Source organism: Hermetia illucens, chromosome 2 (assembly GCF_905115235.1).
Source record: "Hermetia illucens chromosome 2, iHerIll2.2.curated.20191125, whole genome shotgun sequence".
In the NCBI taxonomy this organism is placed as follows: domain Eukaryota; kingdom Metazoa; phylum Arthropoda; class Insecta; order Diptera; family Stratiomyidae; genus Hermetia; species Hermetia illucens.
Window position 1 is genome coordinate 187,153,797 of NC_051850.1, and position 26,243 is coordinate 187,180,039.

The 26,243-nt window shown below is 41.6% G+C and overlaps 2 protein-coding genes across 4 annotated transcripts in view; one reads left to right on the forward strand and one right to left on the reverse strand.

The window, feature by feature from the left end:
- The window catches only part of LOC119647810 (tubulin polymerization-promoting protein homolog), a 37,467-nt gene extending 11,819 nt beyond the window's left edge, over positions 1–25,648 (forward strand). The window contains exons 1-3 of one of the 3 annotated variants that reach the window (XM_038049028.1): positions 7,122–7,254; positions 19,594–19,969; positions 24,720–25,648. In XM_038049028.1, coding sequence (XP_037904956.1) covers positions 19,604–19,969; positions 24,720–24,902 — 549 coding nt within the window. In that variant the 5' untranslated portion in view covers positions 7,122–7,254; positions 19,594–19,603 and the 3' untranslated portion in view covers positions 24,903–25,648. Of the gene's footprint in view, positions 1–7,121; positions 7,255–19,292; positions 19,475–19,593; positions 19,970–24,719 lie in introns of those variants that run through there. The other 2 variants (XM_038049026.1, XM_038049027.1) reach the window with 2 other exon arrangements.
- Positions 1–26,243, reverse strand: part of LOC119648626 — an 84,258-nt gene that overhangs the window by 51,531 nt on the left and 6,484 nt on the right. The gene's annotated exons all lie outside the window — the stretch shown is intronic.

A 26,243-nucleotide genomic window follows, 5' to 3' on the forward strand; every position in this document is an offset into this window, starting at 1 on the left:
AATGGAGCTGCGGGAGTTTTTGACGGGCCTCGAACTCGGTCGGGACAGGCCTTCTCAACTTTTGCGCGTAAAGAACGATCTGATGGTTTTAGAGCCACTCCTGAAATCGCTTTATTTACGACGTCTACCCAAAGATTTTCGAAAAATCTTCAGCGTGTCCCGTGTGAAAAATTACAGAGCATAACAGCTATTGGGTGACCCAAATCGCCCTTTTAGTTGGAGACTTTCGGACAACAGTTGCTGTCAGTAAATGTAGGTTTCTAGCGGAATGGAAATTTTATGTGCCTAACGTGTCCCGGCTTATCATCGGTGCCGATTTCATCTGCAATTTTGGGTTAGTGATAGACATTCGTAATCAATGCGTCATCAATTCGGCAACCGGTGAATCATACAAAGGATTGCGGCCTCAACCTAATTGATTCCCAGGGTACAACCTCATTTCCTTCGGTGCGCCGTCATGTTATAAGAACTGGTCTACCAGTTGCCGAAAGAGATCGCCGACTTACTATTTAGAAATTAGCTGCGCAAAATTAGAGTTTGAGTACCTGCTTAAAATGGGTCACTGTTATTAGTCAATCATCCTTTGCTGGAGTCCGTTTCATCTTGTTCCAAAAAAGGATAGCTCCTGACGGCCCTGCGTGGATTACCGCCGCCTTAATACGATTACTCATCCCGATCGGTACCCAATGAAACAAATTGGGGATGTTCTCGCGAGGCTAACTGGCAAATGAATCTTTATCAAAATAATTAAGAGATTTACATCAAATTCCGATTGCCGAGAGTAACATCCCCTAAAACAGCTGTCATCACCCCGTTCGGTTTGTCAAGTTTTTAGTGATCACGTTCGGCCTACGAAAGGCCATCCAGTCCTTCCAGCGATTTATAGACTGGACTTTAAGGGGACTTGATTTTTGGTTACATCAGAAAATCTGGAGCAGCATGAGCAGCACTTCCGTATGTTTCATTAACAGCCGTGGTCGTGATTGATACCGCGAATTATATTTTAGGTGTTCAGGAAATGGAGATTCTCGGGCACACTATTTACAAGCACCGGATTGCACATCGACATCACGAGTACGTAATTTTCCGCGACTAGTTACATTCAAGGAGCTTCGAAGGTTCCTCGGTGTTTAACGTAGGTACCTGTCTTGAAACTTAATCCTACGGCCCTCTTCAGGCACGGATTGATTTTGTGACCACAATCAGAGCCCCGCTGAGACAAGCGCAATGGTACCAGTCTATACCAAGTGCATGGCTTAGCATTCATACTGGTGGATGCAAGAATTACCTAAATCTCTACCGAACTAAGGAGTACGGCACCCGTGTTGATACGCAACACCACGTCGAGGCCCGAAGGTCTCTTCTCGCTTGACCACAACCACAGCCACCATGAAACTCCCACAAGGGGGCCAACCGCAACCAATTGAGCTGTACTCAGATACGACAGGAACTCTCCTGAAGTATAAGAGTCCAGGGGCTACCTCGGTTCCCATGGTACCAGTATACCCCTGGTAAGGTTTTGTGACCGAAGCCACTTCAGATGAGTCCCCGTGTAGACTCGGGTCTGATCGCCCTTGCTAGGCCTCGGAGCATTCGCCTACTGCATCACGGCCGGCAAGCCAATGCGATACAGCGTTTTCCGGTGCCACCACCTGGAGGTTCTCCTGGGCCGCTTGGTATTGGTTCAGCATCCATTCCCTTCAATTGCGTCGGTCCCGATATATTGACGACCCTTGCCATCCATTGTTTGATCGTTTGGTAGTTTTATGTGAGTTGGTGCTAGGACAGTTTGGATTTAAAGGATTGATTTATGAGCCACCAATTGGCGTTCCTGAAAGCCGGCGCTGTTAGTAGTAGGATGTCATCTCCTCAGTGGTACATAGAATTCAAATAAAGAGAAATCTAGGTTTCTATGCTGCTCCCATCAACACCCGGGTTGGTAGATTTATGGTCTGTAATTCCATCCTTATTAAAATCTTCCTTGCTTGCCTCATCTCGCCTGTGGAACATATGCCATAATTTATGCCGCCAGGCGTCCCGAAAGGAGTTCAAAAGAACTGAATGACTGCGGAAACGGGCGTTGGATCGATAAATTGCAGGATAAGCGCGATTCAGTGGACTCCGTTGTCGTGACAAAATACGCTAATTGCTAATCCTGCAACCGATCAAAGAACACCTAAAACGCTTGATCGAAAGAAAGAAAATAAAATAAAAACCTCGTAGAAATTTTGAAGCCGGATGCATAGTCCGCTATGGTAGTATTTCATCATGGATATTTTTTTCCGATTGGAGTACATCAAGGCGATATCATTTTTCCTCAAACATTTCACTTATGTTGATGACATTTGCTTGCTTTCCCATCAGGTAATACTCGTTGACATTAGTCAAATGACTCTGGATTTGGAGAATGAAATAAGCAAAGTTGGACTAAAGATAAACATCAATAAAACCAACGTCCTTATTCTAACTGGTCGATGCAATCTTTTTTTGCATTAATGAGCAGAACATCAAAGGTGTTGATCAATTTGTATATTTAAATTAAATTCAACAAAAGTGCAACCATTATAGTGAGAAATATCATGGGGGAGATTCACAGCGACCCCCTTAAATCCATCCAGAACATTTCTTCTTTATAATATTAACGCATCAACTAAAAATAAACCGGAAGATGATCCAAGATTTTCGCAAGCATATCTTCGAAGTCAGATAAATCTATTTCGGCGGGAAGTGATGTTGGTTGTTGTTATTATATCTCTGATGATATTTCCTATATGAATTCATTTATATTCTGTGTGCAACGTGTTCATCTTGTGTTTATTATACACTGCGCGACGAAATTTGTGGGTTTCGAACTTTTCCATTTGTTTTGAAGAATGAAACTGTTTCTATTTCTTAAAGTATGTTGAATAACTTCAGTAAACTAATTTTGCAACGACTTGGACTAAAGATGTTTACAACAATTGATTTTTTTGAGTGTGACAAAAGTTAACATTGGTTAAAATTGGTTCACGGGTCAAATAGTGGTAAAGTTCGTCTAAATAAGCATTCAGACGCGCTTCACCACGGGAGATGTCTTTGGTGGCTGTGTAGATGATTAGGCCATCCGCGTATTGGAGGATCTGGATGGGACACGGGTGTGGAGGTGGTTTGGGGATGTCTGCGGTGAACAGCGAGAAAAGGGTTGCAGACAGGACTGAACCCTGGGGAATGCCGGCTGGGCAAGTATAGGACAAGGAAAGGTGCTGCTGGATGCTCACTAAGGCTTTCCGCCCATCTATTATAGAAAGCTAAGTATTAGCTTACAGAGGTGCGGATGGAAATTGAGGATTTCGGAAAGCTTGTACGTGAGTCCGTATTGCCATACGGAGTCGAAAGCTTTCGTTAGGTCAAGGAGACAGGCTATGGTGGGTGTCCTCCGATTGATACCCAGGAGGATATCAGTCTTGAGGACAAGTGGCGCGTGCTCAACCGAGTGTTTAGTTCGGTTGGCGAATTGGAATTCTGGTAATGTGTTGTTGGAAGTGCAATGCTCGTCTATGAGGGATTTGATAATCCTCTCGAAGATTTTGGTGGAGGAAGAAAGGATAGAGATAGGCCTGTAGCTATCGGGATTGAGTGGATTAAGGTTCTTTTTTGGGACGGGAACTATGCGAGCATTTTTCCATTCGGTGGGGAAGTGAGCGTTGAGGATACAGTGGTTGATGATCGAGGAGAGTGTGGTGGAAATGTTGGGGGCGCACTTTTTGAAAACTATGGAGGGGATTTTGTCGAGACCCACTGATGTTTTGTTCTTGGAGGCTGCAATTGCAGCTTCCACTGAACTTGGGCTGACAAAGTGGATGGGAGAAACATTATCATGTTCATCGGGATGGATAAGGGGTTGAGTGAATAGGGATAGGTTGGAACTGGGTTGGTAAAAAGTTGGAGTGGATTGTAGTTTTTCTATGGATTCGCTCACAACACTTTCGAAGTGTTGATCGCGAATGTGGAGGGTGCAATGGTGCGCTTGAAGGAAGTGATCGGCTAGGATGTTCATCTTTTCGGGAGTTGAAATGTTCTGTGGGAGGATGGTGGTTTGCTGGGAGGGCTTGCCTAGACGGGGGCAAGTTTTTCTGATTTCCCTGAAGGTATCAGGGTGCAGCTCGATGTTGGAGAGGCGTTTGTGGAGGTGGTTGGTGTAGAGGGTTAAAATTCTGTTGCGGATTGACCTGTCAAGGGAAAGCATTTCGTTACGGAGAGGAGAGGATTGCGGAGAGTATCTATTTCTAAATAGCCTCCGCCTTAGGGTACGCTTGTACTTGATATCCACGAGGATATCGTCAGGGAGAGAAATAAAGTTGCGGTAGTTAAGGGACCGAGAAGGTATCAGTTCGTCACATACTTGCTGAATTGCTTCAGTGTACTGACGGGCTGTCCAATCTATAGTGTCATTGGAAACTGTTTCGTTGGTAGGGAGGAGGAGAGGTTCAAGTCTGGATTTAAGGGTGCAGTTGATGAGTTTCCAGTTCGCCTTCTGGAAGTCAGGGACTAAAGTGGGTGAGGGTCTGGTGGCTCTGTCGGGGAGTGAAACCTCTAAGACCACGGCATCATGGTCACTCATACCGGGGGCTGTTTCTAGGAAGGGATAGGTATTTGGATTGGGTTTGATGGTGAGGTTGCTGCTGATTAGGAAGTGGTCAAGGTAGGAATGGTAGTACCCTTTATTAAATGAAGGGAGGGCAGGGCTGAAGTGGGAGAGGTTAATATTGGGATTGGAGGTGGTTAAGAAACGGTGGAGAGTTTCCCCGTTCCGGCTCGACCGTACATCGAACCATGACGGGTGGCTGGCGTTGAGGTCTCCCCCTATAATTATGTACCAGGACTTGTTTGCTCTCGGTTGAGCGGCACAGTAGGATAGGATCGAACGGATGTCATGGGTATTAAAGGATTGGTCGGGACAGTAGACAGCAGCTACGAAGACCAGGGATGATTGAGTTTCAAAGGAAATAAGAGTAACCTCAATCGATTTGAAGCTATTGGGCGGAGGGAACAGTTGTTTGGAAAGGAATTTATCGGAAATAAGGATGGCCGTTCCACCACAGGTGTCTCGGCCTAGTGGATTGGACTGTGGACGGTCGGTTCTGTACAGGTTGAAATTTGGGAAAATGGGTATATGTCTATAGTGCAGCCTGGTTTCACACAGGAGCACTATGTGGGGCTTATGCTCGCCAAGAAATAGCTCGAGTTCGAGCCTGCGGGCACGGTCGATGATCGAGTTAATATTCAACTCGATGATCTTAACATCCATTGTTGGACGTTAAGATACCGATCATCGCGTTGAACATTTACAAGAATTCCTGCGATTTCTTGGCGAACTCTACGAAATCGGGGTTGGAAATGTTCGCGGGCTTTGGGTGTTGGGATGCTGGGGTGGACGGGTGTCTGCTCCGCACGGTGTCTGCGAAGGACACAGATGGCCGTGTGAAAGCAGGGTTTTCAATTATCCTAGGAATCGGAATAGGACGAGTAGGTGGTACTCGTTTTTGAGCATTCCTCCTCGCCACAACTCGGACGAACATTGGGCAGTTTCTATAATTTGCGGGGTGGTCATTGCCCCCGCAGTTCACACACTTTGGTGCCTGCTCAGGTGTTTTTTTGAGCACTCGCCCGGACCATGAACTACGTCACACTTCACGCAGCGGTACGCGAGGTGGCAGTTTGTTGCTGCGTGACCCACTCGTTGGCAGTTCTTGTATTGCAAGACCTGCTTGTTGTTGATCTGCTCGAAGCGCACCAGGGTATGTTGGATCGCCCTGATGCTAGAGATCTGTTGCTCCGAGAACGAGGAGTCGAATGTGACCAGCCACAGATCTAGCTGCACATTCATGGTTTTCGCCACAGTTGTGACGAAAGGCTTCACACTCATCGCGCTGGAGGCTCCTTGCGCCTTCAGTTCTTCTAAAATCGCGGCAGGCGAGAAAGAAGCGTTCAGGCCCCTGAGGATGAGGCTCGTGGTTTTTTCTGAGGGAAGGGTGTAAGTAATGAACTTGTTCTTGTTCTCCACCAGGATCTTTTTTGCTACAGAGTAGTCTTCAGGTGTTTGGGTAATAATCTGAAGGGAGTTACCTGATTTTTTAATCAGGTAACTGTTAGGTAGGGCACGCACAATTGAATCTTTAATGGTTTTAAATGTTGTTAACGGCTCAACTACAACTAGTGGAGGAATCTTTCGACTTACCTCCTTTTTGGACGGCACTGCAGCAGATGGTCTCGGCTGCTGTTGTCTTGTCGGCTGTTAGCTGCACCGGCTGGCTGGTGTTTCCTCGCTTCGTTCAGGGAAGGGAAGGCCTCCGGTTGCGTCCCGGATGGTAGGGCGAGTGGCGCCGGCGATGTTTACTCGGTGTGGACAGTGGTGTCCATCACCTCAGCTGTTGTTGTTGGTGTCATTGGTGTGGTTGGTGGTTGCGCAGCGGCTGACGACCCGAACGTCCGGGCGATGGTCGCTTCAAGCGACTTGATGACGGACAGAAGATGTCTGTTGTTCTACACTGAATAGTATGGCGTACTGAGTAACATATACACTAGCTACGTAAAAATCGAACATTTGTGCATTCCAATGTTCTTTCATGTACCTTTTATACCTGAAGTGCCAAGCTTCCGGTTTTCAACTTGTTTTGGTGTAAACACGGCTTTAGATATACATTTTTTGTGCAAACTCTTAAAACATTTTTGACCTGCTTTTATTTATTTGAAATTGTTGGACCTCAAAGATAACTGAATTGCATCATAATAAACAAATATTGTAAATAATAATAAACAATGTGTACCTGAGATAACGAAAATGATATAAAATTTATGATATTGTTGAATATATATATATTGATACATAGACATGAAGTGTCGATGTATATTGTTCCATTAAATAAATATTCAGTGCAAGTGTATATAGTATAATGTTTACCGAACGAGCATCCAAACCGGCAATCAATAAAATAAGAGTATTAGAGGTAACAGTCCCACCTATCCATAGAAAGACCTTGCCCCTAAATTCACACTACACTATAAATTGGCTCTGTGTACATATTTACACATGCATAGAGAAATATATATACATAGATATTTTACCCTGATAAAAATTTGCTTTGGAAGCTTTGCTGAGAAATCGACAGTTTGTTTATTCTCTAGTTCCCAACAAGGTTTTGTATTAACATTAACGCTAAATAACAAAGCCTCTACCTCTGCCTTCAGTGAATTTTTAAATTTCAATCGAAAATAGTAATCAATCTTTTTTTTTCTGTGGTTTGTTTTGTATATTGTGTATGCTGATAGTGATTGTGTGTATTTTTTAATAAATATACAATGTACACATATAGTGATAATATAACTTCGAAATTGCTTTTCTCTGAGATTGACTGCAAAGATTATCACCAAATCTATCTTAGGCTTTCCCGGTTTAGTTGTTCCAGTGGTCTCCGGGTTCCAAAAGTGACGCCATTGAACCAATACAGTCATCTGTGAAAACTATTAAGTGGAAGCTGACATTATTTTTCATGGACTCTATAAATTATGCCTTTTCTTAATCTGTGTGAATAATAATAGAAATTCGCGATGACGTATCTTGTATGAATAACGAAATGAATTTTAGATTGAAAGTCATTCTATTTTAGGCTGTGATTTCAAGAATACCACTTTGCAGTAAACTGATCAGATTTATTGTTTATTGAGTAAATTTGCATGCAAATGAGCTATGGACTATTTTGAGTTAGAAGAATATAATCTACATTCATATATCATCCCATTGTTTTTGGAGAGAGGTCAATGATAGTCAATTTTTATAACGACAATTTCATTAAAATTTCTTCGATGTTTGCCCGCTTACGTAACCTTCACGATGAAAAGAAAAGTTACAAAACAACAATCATCTTCGTAACTAAATTCAAAAGAAGATAATATGTAAACAGAATATGAAAACATTTATTCAAGGTTTTCGCACGCACCGCATAAATAGTAAACATATAGGAAACACTGAATAACTAATCTTTTTGGTTTAGAAAAGCTTCACATAGACTTGTTAGAGAGATGTCCGTTAATGACTTGGCTACATCACCGAGCCGTTTTAGGTGTTCTACAAAATGTACAAAATGTGGTTTCTCAAAACCTCTTTGAGGGAGGAAGAGAATGAAAATGCACAAGTCCATAAAAAATTAAGTAGTAAACACTAAACTGGCTTGTTTTTCATTAAGGGGGTCATCCCGTGTGTCGGATGCGGGGAATCGATTTTTTTTTAGCATCAATTGTATCTAGATATAGTGTAGAATATAGGAGCAAAGTGATTTTTTGATATTCGGAGTCGTTCTGAAATTATAGTGTTAAACACGTGATAAGTTGCATGCCAGATTTATGTTGATCGCCGTAATAAAGCTCGTATTTATCGGTCCGAACGACGTTCGAATGACTTCGCTAAAAGGACAAGAATTGAAGCCAAGGCCGTACATGTGTTTCTTCAAAAAACCTAAAGTTTATGGACCAGGTATAGCAGATTAATGGTCAGTTAAGGTTTTACGGCTAAAACTGACATTCTACTTTTTAAATGCGTTTTTCTGGCAACTGCGTGTTGAAAATCAGCTGTCACCATAGCCCAAAATCTATGCAACGAAATTCTTTGAAATTTTCACGACTTATTCAGAACATATTTCTACGGTCCACAAACTAGGATAATTGCGATTCGTTCAGTAATTTTTTTTTTATTCATTGAAGAAGCCGTGAAAATACACCAAAATTCACAAAAAAAGTTTAACACGGCACCAGAAATTTTGCTTTTAATATTTTTTAATAATCCTAGTTTGCGGACTGTAGTTAGGTCTGTACGTTAAAATGCCGTTTACTATTTTTCTTTAAGATGATAACAGCGCCCTCTAGCGTGGCAGTAGAAAAACACCTTTTTTGGAGATGGGTGTATAAATTGCTCTGTATTTCAATAATGAACTATGCGATCGGGGTAGAAAAATGACTATGCACGCTCAAGATGTTAATTAATCTATGGTGAATTCGTATTTGTATCTTTATCTAGTTCTTCACAAAAAATTTCTAAAAAAAAGCCAAAAAACGGCCTTTACACGGGATGACCCCCTTAATGTGTTCCTTTACCAACAAAACATTTTTTATTATTCGATTCGACCAAACGTTGGATATATTCGGCTGGAATTTCTCTCCATTATTCGAGAAGACCATCCATCAAGTATTTCCTGTTCGAAATGGGACCTTCTCGAAGCCCACCGTTGACATATGTAATTACACAGGTTCTCAATGACATTGTACTGTGAGGATTATGGAGAGGTTTTAAGTAGTTTCGGACAATTGAACAGTTTTGTGTTAGGCTTTCTCTACGCTTTTACTTTCCATTGCAAGAGCATTCATTAAATCTAGACTCATTAACAAAGAGTATATCACCCCAAGCTTGTCGAAAAGATAGTTCTGAGCAAACTCAAATCGCTTTACTTGATTGACTTCATTAACATAAGTTTTATTCCGTTCGATACGTGAAATGTATAGCTAGGGAATTGCTATGGTAGGGTCGCTGTTACGGCACGGACGGCATGGGAAATGTGGCATATGTGGAGGGGAATTTGGATGTGAATATGTTCATTGATATTTTAAAACAAGTCGGGAAACCGGAAGCTGGACGCTTCAGTTACGAAAGGTTTTGTGCATTTCTTAGTACGTAGCACGTAATATATGCATATACAATATTATGTGAGAATATCCACTTTCGGATGATATTGACATTTATAGCCTTGAATTTGCAAAGAAGCGACAACTTTGACGTATTATAACTTTGTTAGCAATAGTGCGATTTCCACCAAACTTGGTAACGTCATGCTCTATGTTACACTCTATATTGTTGCGAAATTTCGTCGTCCTAGCATGAACTTAAGGGGGGTTTTGCAGCGAATTACTAAAAATTATAGTAATACACTATTATTAACTTTATTTGTGCAGATATCAGTGTGGAAGGTATTTCGGAGCCCAGGCACCATATAGTGGCAGCCTCTTGATTTTTTTCAGATTTTTCGGTTGAGTAGTTTCTGAGAATGGCCCCCGTAAAGGAATGGTCACTTTCAACCCCCCGCACTCCCCTCCTTTCCAACAAATGTCAAAACTAAGACCGGCTTCGGAAAGTACTAACCGAGACCTTTAATTTGATACCCCACATGACTATATTTGATGAAAAGAAAAATTACACCCCCCTTTTGCATGTATGGGGACCCCCCCTTAAATTTGACGTAAGAGGATGTAACTCACTGTATGCGTGAGCGTTCACAGTTCCCACCTTTCTACCAAATTTGGTGTCAATCGCTGTAACCGTTTACGAGAAAAATGTTTTGTGTTTACACAAAACCTTAAAAATCAAATATTGTAGGTATGCCAAAACAGTGACCCGAAACATAAACATAATGTTGTAGTGTTCTATTGTTCGAAGCGACTTCTCGCAGTTCAATATTATTGAGAACCTGTGGGATTAAGTCAACGGCAGGTTTCGCGAAGGTCCCATATCCAAAAAAAACTAATACTTGATGAAATGTCTTCTCGAATAATGCAAAAAAAATTCCAGCCGAATATATAGTATCCAATGTCTCGTTAAATCCATGCCACTGCCCAGTGAAGTATGTATATGATACTAAAAGTTTCCATACGGAGTAGTAACTAGTCATTTTTAAGGTTTTGTGTAAAACAAAAACCTTATTAAAATCGATTCAATGTCTGTCTGTCTGTCTGTCACACGCATTTTCCTCCAAAACGGCTAAACCGATCCGAACGGAATTTGGTGGACAGATGGGAACTATGAAACCCCAGGCATACAGTGAGTGGCATAAATTTAGGTGGAGTTTAAAGGGGGGCTCCCCATACATGCAAAAGGGGGATTCAAAAATTTTTTTCACCGGATGTAGTTGTGTAGGGCATCAAATGAAAGGTCTCGATTTGTACTTTCCGAAACTGATATTAGTTTTGGCATAAATTGCAAAGTACGCACTTGAAGTGAGACAGGGCTCATTTTCGGAAACTACTCAAACTAAAAATCCGGAAAAAATCGGAGTAATGCGCCTAGATGAAATCTAGGCCTCAAAATATGTCCCATTCCGATATCTACTCAAATAAACTTACTAATAGTATATAACTACTTTATAGAAATTTACTGGAAAACCCCCCTTAAATTCATCCTTGGACTTCCGAAATTTATACCAGCATAGAGAACAATATTTTGTATATACACGCAAAATTTCGTAGAAATCTGGCAATTAACGCCAAAGTTATAGCAGTTCAAACTTAGCAATTTCGCGCGAATTTACCGCTTCCAAAGCCATACAAATCAGATGCTGACGTCATAATTGCCCGGAATAATTGACATTCGCGTGAAATATTAAAGTCGCATTTATTTATATTTGATGTTGATTAAATTGTTTTCATTCGCTAATAATATTAAACTGAGAGCGTGAAGCGTATGAGGTTGACCATTATCAACACAGGGCTTTCCATCAAATGATTTATTTAAATCGCTTTCTAGAAAATAGAGGGCAATGGAATTTTTAGCTATATTACACGGAGCTGTCGTGCACTCGTCGCTCCTCACATCTTTTTCTTTTTCTTCAGCCTTCAGTTCACAAGCGGGGTTGGCTGGTGATGATCGGTTTCGTCATTTTATTTTATCAAATGCCTCATCAGTATGTAATCGCGAGACCTTTAAATCCCCATCCAGCGTATCAAGCCACCATTGTTTTGGCCGGCTTTTTGGTTGCTTACCATATTCGATGTGTCGATGTTCTGATCAATACTGGTTGTTGAATTCTCGTTAGCGTGAATTACGTGACCACACCATCGAAAACGCCTCTCTTGCAGTTTTTTGACGATCGATGCAAACCCATATCGATCGCGGATATTCTCATTTCAGACGTAATCAAAACGTGTCACGCCACCAGTGCAATGCAACATCTTCGTCCCTATTACCGCAAGACGCTGTTCATTGTCCTTTATAGTCGGCCAACACTCAGAACCATAGAGAGTGGCAAACGGACGACATTGCAGTAAATTTTAGATTTGGGACGTGCGCTGATACGTCGATCACAAAGAACGCCAGCTGGGGAATGCCACTTCATCCAGGTTGCATTAATGTGCGAAACAATTTCATTACGCAGTTCTCTATTGGCTGATAGCGTTGACTCGAGATATTTAAATCGCTGAGTTCTGGCAATGGCAGTAACCTGCCCTTCGAGATACTTAAATCGCTCAGTTCTGGCAATGGCAGTAACCTGCCCAGAACTGAACGATTTCAATGTTTCGGGTCAATGCTATAAGCCAATGGGGAACTACGTTATGCTCCTCACATAGGGATACACAAAACCTTTTATACCTGAAGCGTCAAGCTTCCGGTTTCCCGACTTGTTTATGTGATCCTTAAGCGCAAAACCCCCTAATATGTCAGTCCATTCACTCTTCTGATGTAATATATGTATGTATCTTTTACTGGATGAGGATGATCCAGCCCGGAAAATCTATAAGGGCAATATCTATGGTAGAAAAAGAAGACGAGGCAGACCCTGCCTAAGATGGAGCGATGGCGTAGGTCAGGACGCCAGACAGCTTTTAGGGATATCGAATTGTTGGACCTCGCCGCAAAACCGGGATGTCTGCAGTTCCTTATTAAGGCAGACTTAGACCGGATACTGGTTGTTGCGCCGTTCATGATAATGATGATCTTCTACTTTCACTTTGATATTCGAGACTGATTAAATTTCCTTCAATGCCTTTGAAGCACCGTGACTTTTTTAAAAATCCTTATTTCATTTTCTGCATGATGCCCTAGGCGTACGAAAAATAGTATTGTTGAAATTAATATTAAGGGGACGCCATTGTTAACTTCCAAACGAAACTGTAATGTTGACTTCATTTCATTTCATTCACAACTACGTGGCCTATACTTTGTAGTATGCTTTCCTCTTTAGTTCAACAATATTTCGTATACGCTGTTTTCCCCATCATCTCCTTTTCTCTCTTCCGAAATTATACTTTCTACGCCCCGCCCGCTAAAGGCATATTTTAAGGTGTAAAATAAAACATTAAAATCAATTCAACGTCTATCTGTCTGTCGTATCTAATATTCTCCGGCATTTCCAAGAAGTTGGGGAGCGCAATTAGTAATTGGCGGGCCCAACTTTCAATATCGGGGATAAATGAGTTGATCTGAAATGTGGGCACCATAAATTATAATACATTTTGCTCTTAGAACCTAACAAACCTGTACGAAATCTAGGCCTCACTGTATATCCCATTCCAACATCTACTAAATTGAAGTTTATATTGATATATTACTATATTTGAGAGATTTATTAGAAAGTCCAGCCTAAAAGTTAAAAATTGGCGTTAGTATAAAAGGGAATGTTGGGCATAAGACTGAAAATTTCGGAGAAAATATATGTATATATGTACGCACATAGTAAACAATATTTTAAAATTGTAGCAAATGCAAATCCTTAAATACCTGGAGCATAAGCTTCCAGTTTCCCGACTTATTATTTCTATGAAGACAGACATGTACCTACATATATTTTGTAGCTATTTGCGTTTTAAAGCCGCGCGTTTGTGCCGCGCTTGTAACACGCACATTCTATATAATGAAGTGCAGCGGACTAAAAAACCTTAACCATTACCTAATTTTCTAGGTTCATACAAATTTCCAGTCCTAAATGCATGTAAGAGTGTCACCATTTTAAAACTTTCCTGCTAAAAATTTGTCAGAACGTAGCCTGTGACATCAATTTTTATTTCCGAGTTGTCACAACCTCGGCAGATTCCAGATTTTACCAAATACTAGCACTAAGTGCCAAGCATTTAGGATCGGACAATCCTACCTACTTACATTATAGAGGGGCGCTGATGGTGGTGACCGATACTAGGTCAATGGGAGAATCCGTCGAGAATTCCCCGCAATGCAGAATGGTATATTTCTGTATGGTTTGAACCAGACTGTGTGAGAGTCCCAGGATATCAAAGCAAGCCGTGAGGGATTTAGGTACAATACCTGTAGCTGACAATATTATGGGAACTACAACCACCCGCTCGAGATGGCATTTTTTTTTTATTTGCCGAGCCAGTGGCTCATAGTTCACCTTCATCTCCCCGTATTTCCATTCAATTTTGCTGTTATGGGGGATAGACCATCAATAATATACGCGGAGCGACCTGTCTTGTCAACTAACAGCACGTCAGACTTATTGTGTGAAATATGGCAAACAGTTAGAACTTGCCGGTCCCAATACACTTTTGTTAAATTTATAGGGAAATATATGTATAAGGTGTATTTCGAGTCCTCCGAGAGAGGGTAGTTTCTCAGATTAGCCCCTTAATTGGTGAAAGTGTAACCCTCCTGCCCAATTTGAGACTGATGCCGCAGCTAAAATCTGCTTCGAAATGTACTAATAAAAATCCGTAGAGCGATACCATTGCCTGTATGCGCAGAGATTCTCAGTTCCAGCCTCCCTGCTGAATTTTAAGACAGACAGAGAGGCAAACGGACTATAGTAAACCGATTGTAATGAGGTTTTGTTTTCCACAAAATCAAATCAATCGACACGATACTTTACTAATGCACTGATGACGTTACTGCTGTGTGTTCAACTACATGCAAATTGATCTCCACACAATGATTCTCTTCCCCTACGTTGATAGTTTTTAAAAGATGCTCTGCCCACTCAGAAAAGGTCACTTTGCCCTATTCGTACACACCCATCTCCTCAGAAACGGATTCACCAGCGAATATAGTCATGTGGGGTATCAAATGAAAGATCTCCATTAGCACTTTTCGCAGATATTAGTTTTGAGATCGGTTGCCAAGAGGAGGAGTGCGGGGGTCCGAAAGACCAAACCAAGAGCCAAGAAAGATTAACTAAAAAAAATTGAAAAAAAAATCATCTTCAATCTAACTTTAATAGGAAGGATCATAATGAAAAGTTTGGTGGGAATCCTACTATTATTAATAAAGTTATAGTAGGTCAAAGTTGCCCCTTTCACGTCAAATAACTACCCTTCACGAGATAAAATATCGGTGCCCCACTGAATTGAATGTCGAGTATATTAATTGCGAGCTATATACAGGGGTACAAGATAAGTCGACCTAGATCCGTTAAGGGTTTTCGAGATACTCGAGTTTTATTATTTTTTTTATAAAAATGGCCGATTTTTCGGCTATTGAGTTAGATTTTTTGAAATATGTGACTCTTATAATTATTTTTATTTAATTATTTAATTTAAACATGTAAAGTAAGATGTTTTATGACCTCAATAACCATAATTGTACGTAATTTAACTATATAGGTCGTTGTAGAAGATTGAAAGTTAAAAAAGTAGTACAAATTTAAAAAGTTTAATTTTCTTTACATTATATCTCAAAAAAAAATGACAACTGCTTTGTTGTGCCCCAAAATATTTACGTTTTATCAGCTATCTAACGAGGTATAACAATCTAGGGTTTTATTTAAACTCACAGAAACAACTTAGCCTTTTATGCTACATGGGATTTAAAAATAATGCCGCTTATTTAATCTAATTTATTCTTTGAACTTAGATAATTAAATAAAACAATAGATGAGTCCAAAATAACATTTATTTAACTTTAAGGTTCGAATAAAATACCTCAAAATTTCATGTTCAACATGTCCACCTCTGTTTTACACACATTTTCGGACTCTTTTGCAAAGTCCACTTTTTACTACACCAGTTGTCAAAGTCCTTCTTATTTCATTCGCCGCATTAAGTATTCTTTCTTCGTCCAATCCACTTGTTGGGATAATTTGTATCCAGCCATTCTCTAACACTTCTTCTGAAATGGGCATTCAGCTATTATGCTGAAACCACATGTCGCGAAGCTGATTGAGTGGGAGATCATCCAGTATGTCGCCTAGGTCACCTCTCAGGAAATTTTCCTAGTCTTCGCCATTTAAATTATCAGGGATAAAGTAAGGCCCAATCAAATGATAAGAAATGATGCTCACCCACACATTCCTTTACTCGACCATCTTGGGGTAGGGTGTTTCAAAGTGAAATCAGTCCGAAATTATGGATACTACACGTCCTTAACGGATCTAGGTCGACTTATCCTGTACTCCTAGATAAGTGGAACTTATCGTATAGCCCACTATTCTTACATAAAAAATCAACAAAACCTTTCATATTTAAAGCGTTCAGCTTCCAGTTTCCAGATTTGTTTCTTATTTCGTATACATATATTGCCACGAAGTCTTGACAGGTCTTCACACTTTCTTTTTCTGTTTTCATACATTTGATACAAATATTTAAAGCTCAAGTAACGGTTCGTTACTTAGAATTCTTATTGAGACCTTAAAGTCTGATTCGAATTGTAGGGTTTACCGTCTGTCCAATGTTCGGCATCATCCTTGCCAACGCCATACTTGCAGTGGATGATTTGTCGCAAACATACCGCACATGTTGCTTATAGCTAAGCTTCCTGTCTATCACCACTCCCAAGTAATTGATCGTCGGCTTGGAAGTGATGATATGATTCCCGATTCTAATACAGGCGTAATTTCTCTTACGGCGCTTAGTGATGAGGACTGCTTCCGTTTTTTCCTCCGCAAGTGTCAGACCAGAGCTCTTTAACCAACTTTTAACAGCACCGATTGCCTCACTTGAGTATAACTCAGCATCTTCGAGATGCTTTGTGACAACAACCAGCGCTATGTCGTCAGCGTAACCCACCACTGTGGCGTCCCCCGGAAGGGGAAGATTAAATACATCGTTGTACATGATGTTCCACAGTAGTGGGCACAATACGGAGCCCTGCGGGACACCCGCGGAAACAACGTACTCCTGGGGTCCGTCACCGGTATCATACCAGAGCCTCCTTTCAGCTAAATAACTATCGACAATAGCAGCGAGATAGGCGGGAATACCAACCTTCGCTAAAGATTTCCGTATTAGATTCCAATTGGCCGAATTGAATGCATTTTTCACATCCAGGGTTACTACCACGCAACATTTGCTGGTACTACCCTTTCCGTGAATTGCATCTTCGGCCAAGCCAGTAACCATTTTGATGGCATCAATGGTTGATCTGGCTTTACGGAACCCATACTGCCGATCCGAAAGGCCGCCTTGGCTCTCAACAACCGGGAGTAATCTATTATAGATTACCCGCTCTAGCATTTTCCCCACCGTGTCCAGGGGACATATGGGTCGATATGAGGATGGTTCACCTGGAGGTTTACCTGGTTTAGGCAGAAGTACCAATTTCTGCCGCTTCCATGCCACTGGAAATACCCCTTCGGACATGCACTCTTCGAATAACTCAGCGAACATGTCCGGTCTGGATTTCACGGCAAGCTTAAGGGCCTTATTCGGTACTCCGTCCAGGCCCGGCGCTTTATTGTCTCCTATTCTACCACAGATATCCAGCAGCTCGTCTCTGGTGACTGTCTGTCTGTCTGTCCGTCACACGCATTTTTCTCGGAGACGGTTATAGCGATTGACACGAAATTTGGTAGAAAGGTGGGAACTGTAAACGATCACACATACAGTGAGTTACATCCTTTTACGTTGAATTTAAGGGGGGGTTCCCATACATGCAAAAGGGGGGTGTACAATTTTTTTTCATCAAATATAGTCATGTGGAGTATCAAATTAAAGGTCTCGATTAGTACTTTTCGAAGCCGGTCTTAGTTTTGATATTTCTTGGAAACGTGGGGAGTGCGGGGGGTTGAAACTGATCATTTCTTTAAGGGGGCCATTCTCAGAAACTACCAAACCGAAAACTCTGAAAAAAATCAGGAGGCTGCCACTATATGGTGCCTTGACTCCGAAATACCTTTCATATCGATATCTCTTCAAAGAAAGTTAATAATAGTATATTACTATAATTTTTTTGTAATTGGCTGGAAACCCCCCTTAAATTCATCCTAGCGGCACGAAATTCTGTAGTGATGTAGGCTATAATGTAGAGCATGATCATACCAAGTTTGATGGATTACTAACAAATTTATAATACGTAGAAGTTGTTGCTTCTTTGAAAATTGAAGACTATCAATGTCAATATCACCCGAAAGTGGACATATGCATATATTACGTGCTACGTACTAAGAAATACACAAAACCTTTCGTACCTGAAGCGTCCAGCTTCCGGTTTCCCGACTTGTTTTGTTCTTTATCTGCTAGTTGTGTTTCTTTTTCTCCGTATTGAATTCCTTTACATCGTGAAACACCTTCTTTAATTTTCCCTCCTTCTTTTTCCCCTTGAAGGACTTGGTATAGAAGTATCTCAAACAAAATTTGTTGCGTGATATTTTGAGAAACAACGAGGATTTCAAAATCCGAGCCGTCCCATTCCAATTCAAATCCTTTTTGTTATTTTTGTTCGGATGTTCGTTTTTAGGTCGAACTATAGCATATCTTATGATTTCGGTTGTTATTTTTCCCGTTACAACTTCGGACAAGACTAGCTTAAGACACAAGAAAGGACCTTACCCACTGTCGGGAAATGACAGGCAAGCCACACACGTTTATAAGTGGCTGGCCCATACCTTGACGAAGTTTTTCGTTTATCTTAGGCTAATTGGACGAAACACTATTGAAATGGCTATCAGGGCACTCAAATATCGCTGGTAATGTAGGGGCTGACTGATTGGGTCACCAAGGATCTGAATCCACAGTCGTGGGGTCATCCATTAACAAATCAAGTTTGAAAGATGAAATCGTAAGGACTCACGCAACCGAATAGAAAAATTTGTATTTCTGCCGGCAGGCGAACATCTTTGTAAAAGAACCCGGGGTTTCTGGAGTGGCATTTTTATTGTCCATTAAGAAGTAGGACCCTGATAGGACTTTTAGCGAGAGCTTGCTCCCTAAACTATTGCATGGGAATAATTTTGGTGTTAGTCAATGTGAGGAATTGGAAGAGACCGCCATGCACTTTATATACAGCGGCGTCCTCATACCTCAGGCAAGGTACCTCTTTAACAAAGAATTTGCGCAGTCTTTGCCTTTGGAAGATGTGCTCAGATTGGTAAGTCTGCGAACGTCGCAGGCAGTAGGCTATTGGCGGGAGAACATGCACATCATCAGTGTAGTCGAGCTGCCTAAGGACAGAACAGGATGACTTAATCCATTGACCTTTAGTCAAGACAGCACGAAGGACGCTATCGGCAACGAAAATGAAAAGTCTCAGTAACTCTGGCATTTCAGTTTCCTCTAAGACTCACAGAAACTCTTATAACCCTCACATAAATTTCCAATTTTATAAAGTTTACTAAAACAGGTGGTTTAAAATAAAACACTGGCAAGAGTGGAATATTCCTCGGTTCCGGCTTTTTACGCTTTGAATATGCTTTGAGGAAATTTGAACAATCGGCAGCACAAGAACTTTAACGGACTTTTTTTTTAAAGATTATCTAGTGTTGAAACCAACTATGTATTCACATGTTGCAGTTCATAGGTATACACAACTTTTAATTATAATGTTTACCTAAAGCCTTTCCCTACTCTAAAAAAGATCTCGATCAATTCACTTGTTTTGTCAAACTTTCTCAAACCAATTTCATCTTTTTTTTTCAGATCAGTAATCATGTCTGAACAGCAAAACGGTTCAGCGCCAGTTGCCGAGATGGCACAAATGGCCCTAGCAGACGATCAATCTGGAAATCTGAAGGAAAGTTTCAAAGCCTTTGCTAAATTTGGAGACATCAAGTCAGATGGAAAACACATCACCTTGTCACAGAGTGATAAATGGATGAAGCAAGCAAAAGTAATCGACAAGAAAATAACCACCACCGACACCGGAATATATTTCAAGAAACTGAAATCTGTTAAGGTTTCCTATGAAGATTATTTGAAATTTTTGGAAGATTTGGCAAAAGCGAAAAAAGTGGAGTTGTCAGAAATCAAAAATAAATTGGCCAATTGTGGAGCTCCAGGGGTGCAGCAAATTACAGTAAGATATCACTTTCAGTTAACTACGAGTAACTAAAGATATATTTTTGAGTACAAAGACTTTTCTATTTTTCCTTATCTGTATTACATAAGTCTAACCATGCTGGAGACTGGAACGAAGCCACGATTTAACAATCAAGGTTTTCGTGATGGGCTTCTCCATTTGGAGTGCACTGACGAGGCTGCCTTAAAGTGGCTCCAGCAGGTAATCCCAACTTTGAGTTCCGGCGGTCGGCTCAAATTCACTATTGTAAACACTGAGCTACGCAGGACAGAACATGTCGGATGTTGGCTACCGGGCCCTCGAAGGAAGGCAGAGGACATCATCCGCTTGCTGGGTGAATAGAACCCGGGCATGGAGTTTGGACACTGGAGGGTAAAGTTCATGATTGCCAGAAAGAACAAATCTACAAACCTGGAAGGTTTCAACTTGGTATTCGAACTGGACCAACAGAGTCAGAATGTGCTCAAGGGAAGTCACCATATGGTGCTCCACTTTTTCCTATATAGACTGAAATTCAGTCATATCAGGAAACTGCAGGGCATCATCTTCATTTTGAGAGCGAAAAACAATGATGGTCTTCGACTCACACAACATAGAGCAAATTGCAGCACCTTCGGTGCACTCTTCCACAATGGAGCCGCGGGTGGAGGCTAGTGCATACAGGCGCGGAACCCCCCTATGGGGGCTCGCACTGGGGAAGGGACTACAGAGTGAATCCTACCTGTTAGTAACTTCTCCTACACCTTCCAAGGAACAGGCGGAAGGAAGGGAAGACAGAGACGTGAACGGAACTGACTTGATGCCAGTTCGAGTAATCAAATCTATGGAACCCGAACACCGCAAACCAATTAAGGTGCTAAGTGGAAAACAGACGAATGCTCTGCGGGATGAGATGAGATCTTTCGTGGATGAGAATATGGGAACTGCGGTACTTCAAAGTACGGCTTTTCTCAGAGAAATTAATCACGAGGGGATCGAGTCTCTGGCCGTACGGTGTGGGGGAAACCCCGTCATATGCGGACTGCCGCATACGCTTCTAGCTGTTTTCCATAAGACTAAGTTTATGTCGAAAAACATAAAGATTGGTCAAATCAACCTGCAGCATGCCAAAGCTCCCTCCTAGCTACCTCCTACCTCTACAGGATTTCTCCTATATCTTTCTGGTGTAAGAACCGTGAGTTCGATTTAACAGAATCTGTGGCATTGGATCAGTAAAGGGGGCTAGGATCTTCTACGACGAAAGATCAATAAGACCGGGAGCTTGAGTCCTGATGTCAAGACGGTTAGAGGCAACTATGCTGAGACAATATTGTTCCCAGGACTTAGCTACGGTCATCATACAATACCAGATAAATGGCGAGAGGAACAACATCATAGTTGCCTCCGCTTATTTACCCTATGATTCTTTGTATCCTCCACCGACGCAAGAGCTTAGGGATCTGGTGGCGTATGCAGAATCAATTGGTCTCGAACTCTTAATAGGTTGCGATGCGAATGCTCAACATATTTGTTGGGGCAGTAGCAAATGCAATCCAAGAGGGAAGAAGCTATTTGATTTCATCACTTCAGCTGGTCTTATGACTGCAAACGTAGGGTGCGCCCCTACGTTCGTGGGACCGAGAAGAAGCGAAGTAATTGACCTAACAATCTGTACCCCAAAATTGTTAGAGTTGATTACACACTGGCGAGTGCTAGACGAGGTCTCACTGTCAGATCACCGATATCTAGAATTCAATCTGACTATTGCGGGCGAAAAGTCTGCAGTACAAAGACCGAACCCTAGGAAAACGGATTGGGCAAAGTTCCATGAACTTCTTGGCAATAAACTACAGTTCCCTAGGCGACTAAGAACTCCTTTGGTGCTGGAAGATCAATTGAAAACTCTGAACTGCACACTTTTAGAGTGCTATGAAGAGGCTTGTGCTATTTCCCGAAGCCAAAGCGGTAAAACGGTTCCTTGGTGGAACCGAGAACTGCAAAAACTCAGGAAATCAACCAGGCGACTTCTAAACCGTGCTTGTAAAAGTAACAAGAACGAAGACTGGTTAAATTTCAGGAACTCACAATGTGAATATAAGAGGCTCGTTAGGTGTTCGAAACGAGACTCATTTAGAGCGTACTGTGAGGAACTGGAAGACGAAAGAGAGACTTCAAGGCTGTGCAGAGTCCTCAAAAGGGATGAGTCGGCCAAGTTGGATTCTCTTAGAAAACCCGACGGTACTTTCACTAACTCCAGACTGGATTCAGTACAGATCGTCCTGGAAGTACACCACCCAAGTGTTGCAAGGGGAACTGGAACACTGCGAAAGCGGTTGTTACCCATGAAAAGGTGAGAGCTGCCATACTGTCCTTTGAACATTTCAAAGCACCTGGCATGGATGGCATCTATCCGGCAATGCTAAAGGAGGGTATGGAGCATTTAGAGCGACCTCTAAGAAATATTTTTCGAGAATGTCTTGCTCTGGGCTACGTGCCTTCTTCTTGGCAACAGGTTAAGGTAGTTTTCATACCGAAACCTAGGAAAGATGACTATTCTAATCCAAAGAACTTCAGACAGATCAGCTTGACTTCATTCTTGCTGAAAGGTTTGGAGAGACTGGTGGAGCGTCACATTCGTGGAAAGGCACTTAGGTCACACCCACTTAGTGAAAACCAACATGCTTAACAACGTAGAAAGTCCTGTGAGTCTGCTCTTCATTCTTTGGTCACAAAGATAGAGGATGCAACTTTGAATGGTGAGTACGCGATGGGGGTGTTCGTGGACATTGAAGGGGCTTTTGATTGTGCGCCTTTTCAAAAACTTTGTGATGCCCCCAGAGAGTATGGTGTTGATGATGCTTTAATTAAGTGGATCCATGCTATGCTAACGCAAAGATTGCTGTGCGCTGAGGTAGGGGTCAATCGCTACCTGACTACGGAGGCAACGAAGGGCTGCCCCCAAGGAGGTGTGCTTTCGTCGCTTCTGTGGAGTATGCTGATCGACTCACTGCTATGCGAACTGCAAAATTTGCCAATACACGCTCAAGCTTATGCTGATGACGTGGCTGTACTTGCTGTTGAGCGGGATCTTGGAACGGTGTGTAGGAATATACAGCGTGCCGTTGATTTGATAGACAGCTGGTGCCTTAGACATGGTTTGTCAGTTAATCCAAATAAAACCACAATGGTTTTATTCACAAAAAGGAGAAAACTGGATGGACTTTGTCTTCCTGAGATGAGGGGTACTACCCTTCAACTCTCCGAAGAAGTGAACTATCTGGGGGTTACTCTAGATAAAAAAACTTCTTTGGAACAAATATGTAGAGGTAAAGATGAAACGAGCTCTCAGCTTATGGGCTGTGCAGACGGACTTTTGCCTCGACATGGGGACTCAGGCCATAATTAGGCCGATGTTCGTATATGCATCCGTAGTGTGGTGGGTTAAGGTGAGACAAAAAGGTTTTCACCGTAAACTAGACGCACTGCAAAGAACTGTGTGTCTGGGTATCACTGGTGCCATGAGCACGACATCCAGGGCAGCTCTGAATGCACTACTCAATTTGCAGTCCCTGGATATATTTATTCAAAGCACTGCAATGAGAGCAGCTCATAGGCTACTTCGATTAGATCTATGGGAAAACAACCGATGTGGGGGGCACAGAGCATTGGAAGAGTTACTGGGAGGACTGAATCCAGTTCTTACAATGCCTTCCGATTCTCGTGTCCCCATACATCTGTTTAGTAAAAGATATGAAGTTACACTGAAGCGTAAAGAGGACTGGGAAAACCCAGAGGAATGCGTGGCGGGATATACGGAAGTCTTCTACACGGATGGCTCAAAAACAGAAGAGGGTTCTGGAGCCGGAGTCTACCTCTTGAATAAAAACGAGAAGTGGGCTTTTCTTTTGGGACAATATGCAACGGTTTTTCAAGCCGAAGTTTATGTCATCCTAAGGGTAGCAACCTTGGTGATTGACGAGTGGTTGAAGGGGAGGCGCATCGCAATCTGCAGTGACAGTCAAGCTACATTGAGGGCATTGAGCAGTCCTTTGATCACCTCGAAAATCGTTCAGGAATGCAGAAACCGTTTGAACTCTATGTCTAGATTCAATACGGTGGAACTACTCTGGGTACCTGGTCACTGTGGCATAGAGGGAAATGAAATCTCGAACGCTTTAGCGAAAGAGGGGCAATCTCCCCTATGCCGGGACCGGAGCCAGCAATTGGGGTATCAGTAGCATTGGCTAAATCTGTTTTCAAAAACTGGGAACAAGTTTCCCATAATGACAGGTGGCAGAGCCGAAATGCCGTTGGACACACCAAACTTTTCTTGCCAGAACCCAACATACGTACCGCAAAGTTTATCCTGTCGAAAAACAGGAGGACTTGCAAGTGTATTGTGGGCATTCTGACAGGCCATAATTCACTAGCTGGGTATATGTTCAGAATAGGAATTACTGAAGATGATACGTGTCCCTCCTGTAATGAGGAAGCGGAATCCACGGAACATTTCCTATGTGAATGCCCCGCCCATGGACGCATCAGGCATCAGATCTTTGGTGTATCATCACATCCACTAAGGGAAATCCTGCGATACGTTAATGAATCCGGAATATTCCGTTAGGCGGGGGAGGTGAGTAGAATGGGCCAACACGGCCTGACTGCTCAGAAGCTGTAGCTTCTCCCCCACCATACACACACACACACACAAGTCTAACCATCAAAGATAGATCTAACTAAATTGCATGTTTTTTAACCCTCTTTTCAGCCTGGCAAAGCAGCTGCAACTGTAGGTCGTTTAACTGACACTTCCAAATACACCGGCTCGCATAAGGAGCGTTTCGATGAGACTGGCAAAGGCAAAGGTATCGCTGGACGCAAGAATCTGGTTGATGATTCTGGCTATGTCTCGGGCTACAACCACAAGGACACCTACGATAAGACTCACTAATCGATAGATTCGACACTTCTATAAGAATGTCATAAATGATTATTATTTTTGTGATAATAATATTATAATAACCCATAAATCAAAATGAACACAAAGTAAAGGATTCTATGTACTATAAAAGCGTATGCATTCAATTTAAGTTAAACTTTCTTGTTTGCTAAAAAGATATTTACACACCGGAATATACATACAAACAGTTCATATTTAAAAAAAAAACCATGTTTCGGCCTTACCGACTCGCATTACAAATTGGACAAGGAAAAACGCTATCTAATAGCAAAAAATAGAATAGTGCGAGCATAATTTAACGACCATAATATTACCTCCATCTTATTAAAAGTACAATAATTATAACGGGGCATTCATAAATATAGATTTTCAAAATGAAACGAAACTGTTTTCTGATATTATATTTTTACTTGAATTTTATAGAGTCCAATCCGTTCAATATGTACCACTTAAGAGTTTCATGATTATTATTATTAATATCAAATGAGAAAAGTATATGTGCATATACGAGTATTTTGGATGAATATTTTGTTACCTATAGTACTTCAATTGAGATATTATGTTTGATTAATCATTTGTACATGTAAATTATTAAAGATATAAGTGATCGTTTTGTCATTATGAAATACGTACTTTTGGTGGAAAAAAAAAACATATATTGTAGTAAGTTTAGCCATTATTCCCTCCTTGGTAACAGACTTTTCATGTTATACACAATAAACTTTTTCTAATAAGTATCTTCAGTAATATTTTTCCGATTCTATGTAAGTAGAAAGAACATTTATGTATCTTTTGAATAAAAAATGTTTCTAAGGATTACCTATTTTGTCAGTTTAATTTTTCGAACGATTTCTTCTTCTTCTTCAGCCTTTGTCCCGTTCACAAGCGGGGTGGGCTCGTCGTGATCGGCTTCGCCATTTGGCTCTATCGAATTCCTGATCTGGGTTCAATTTCGAGGCTTTTAAATCCCCATCCAGCGTATAAAGCCATCGTTGTTTAGGCCTGCCATTACCATCGATTTCGATGTTCAGACCAATCTTGGCAAGTGAATTCTCGTTTGCACGAATTGCGTGACCATACCATTGAAGACACCTCTCTCGCAACTTTTCCACGATCGGTGCAACCCCATAACGATCGCGAATATCCTCATCCTCATCCGAAAGGATGTGATCAAAATGTGTCACGCCACTAGTCCAACGTAACATCTTCGTCTTCATTACCGCAAGACGCCGTTCATTATCTTTTATAGTTGGCCAACACTCAGAACCATAGAGAGCGACAGGACGGACAACATTGTGGTAAATTTTCGATTTGAGATGTTCGTTGATACGT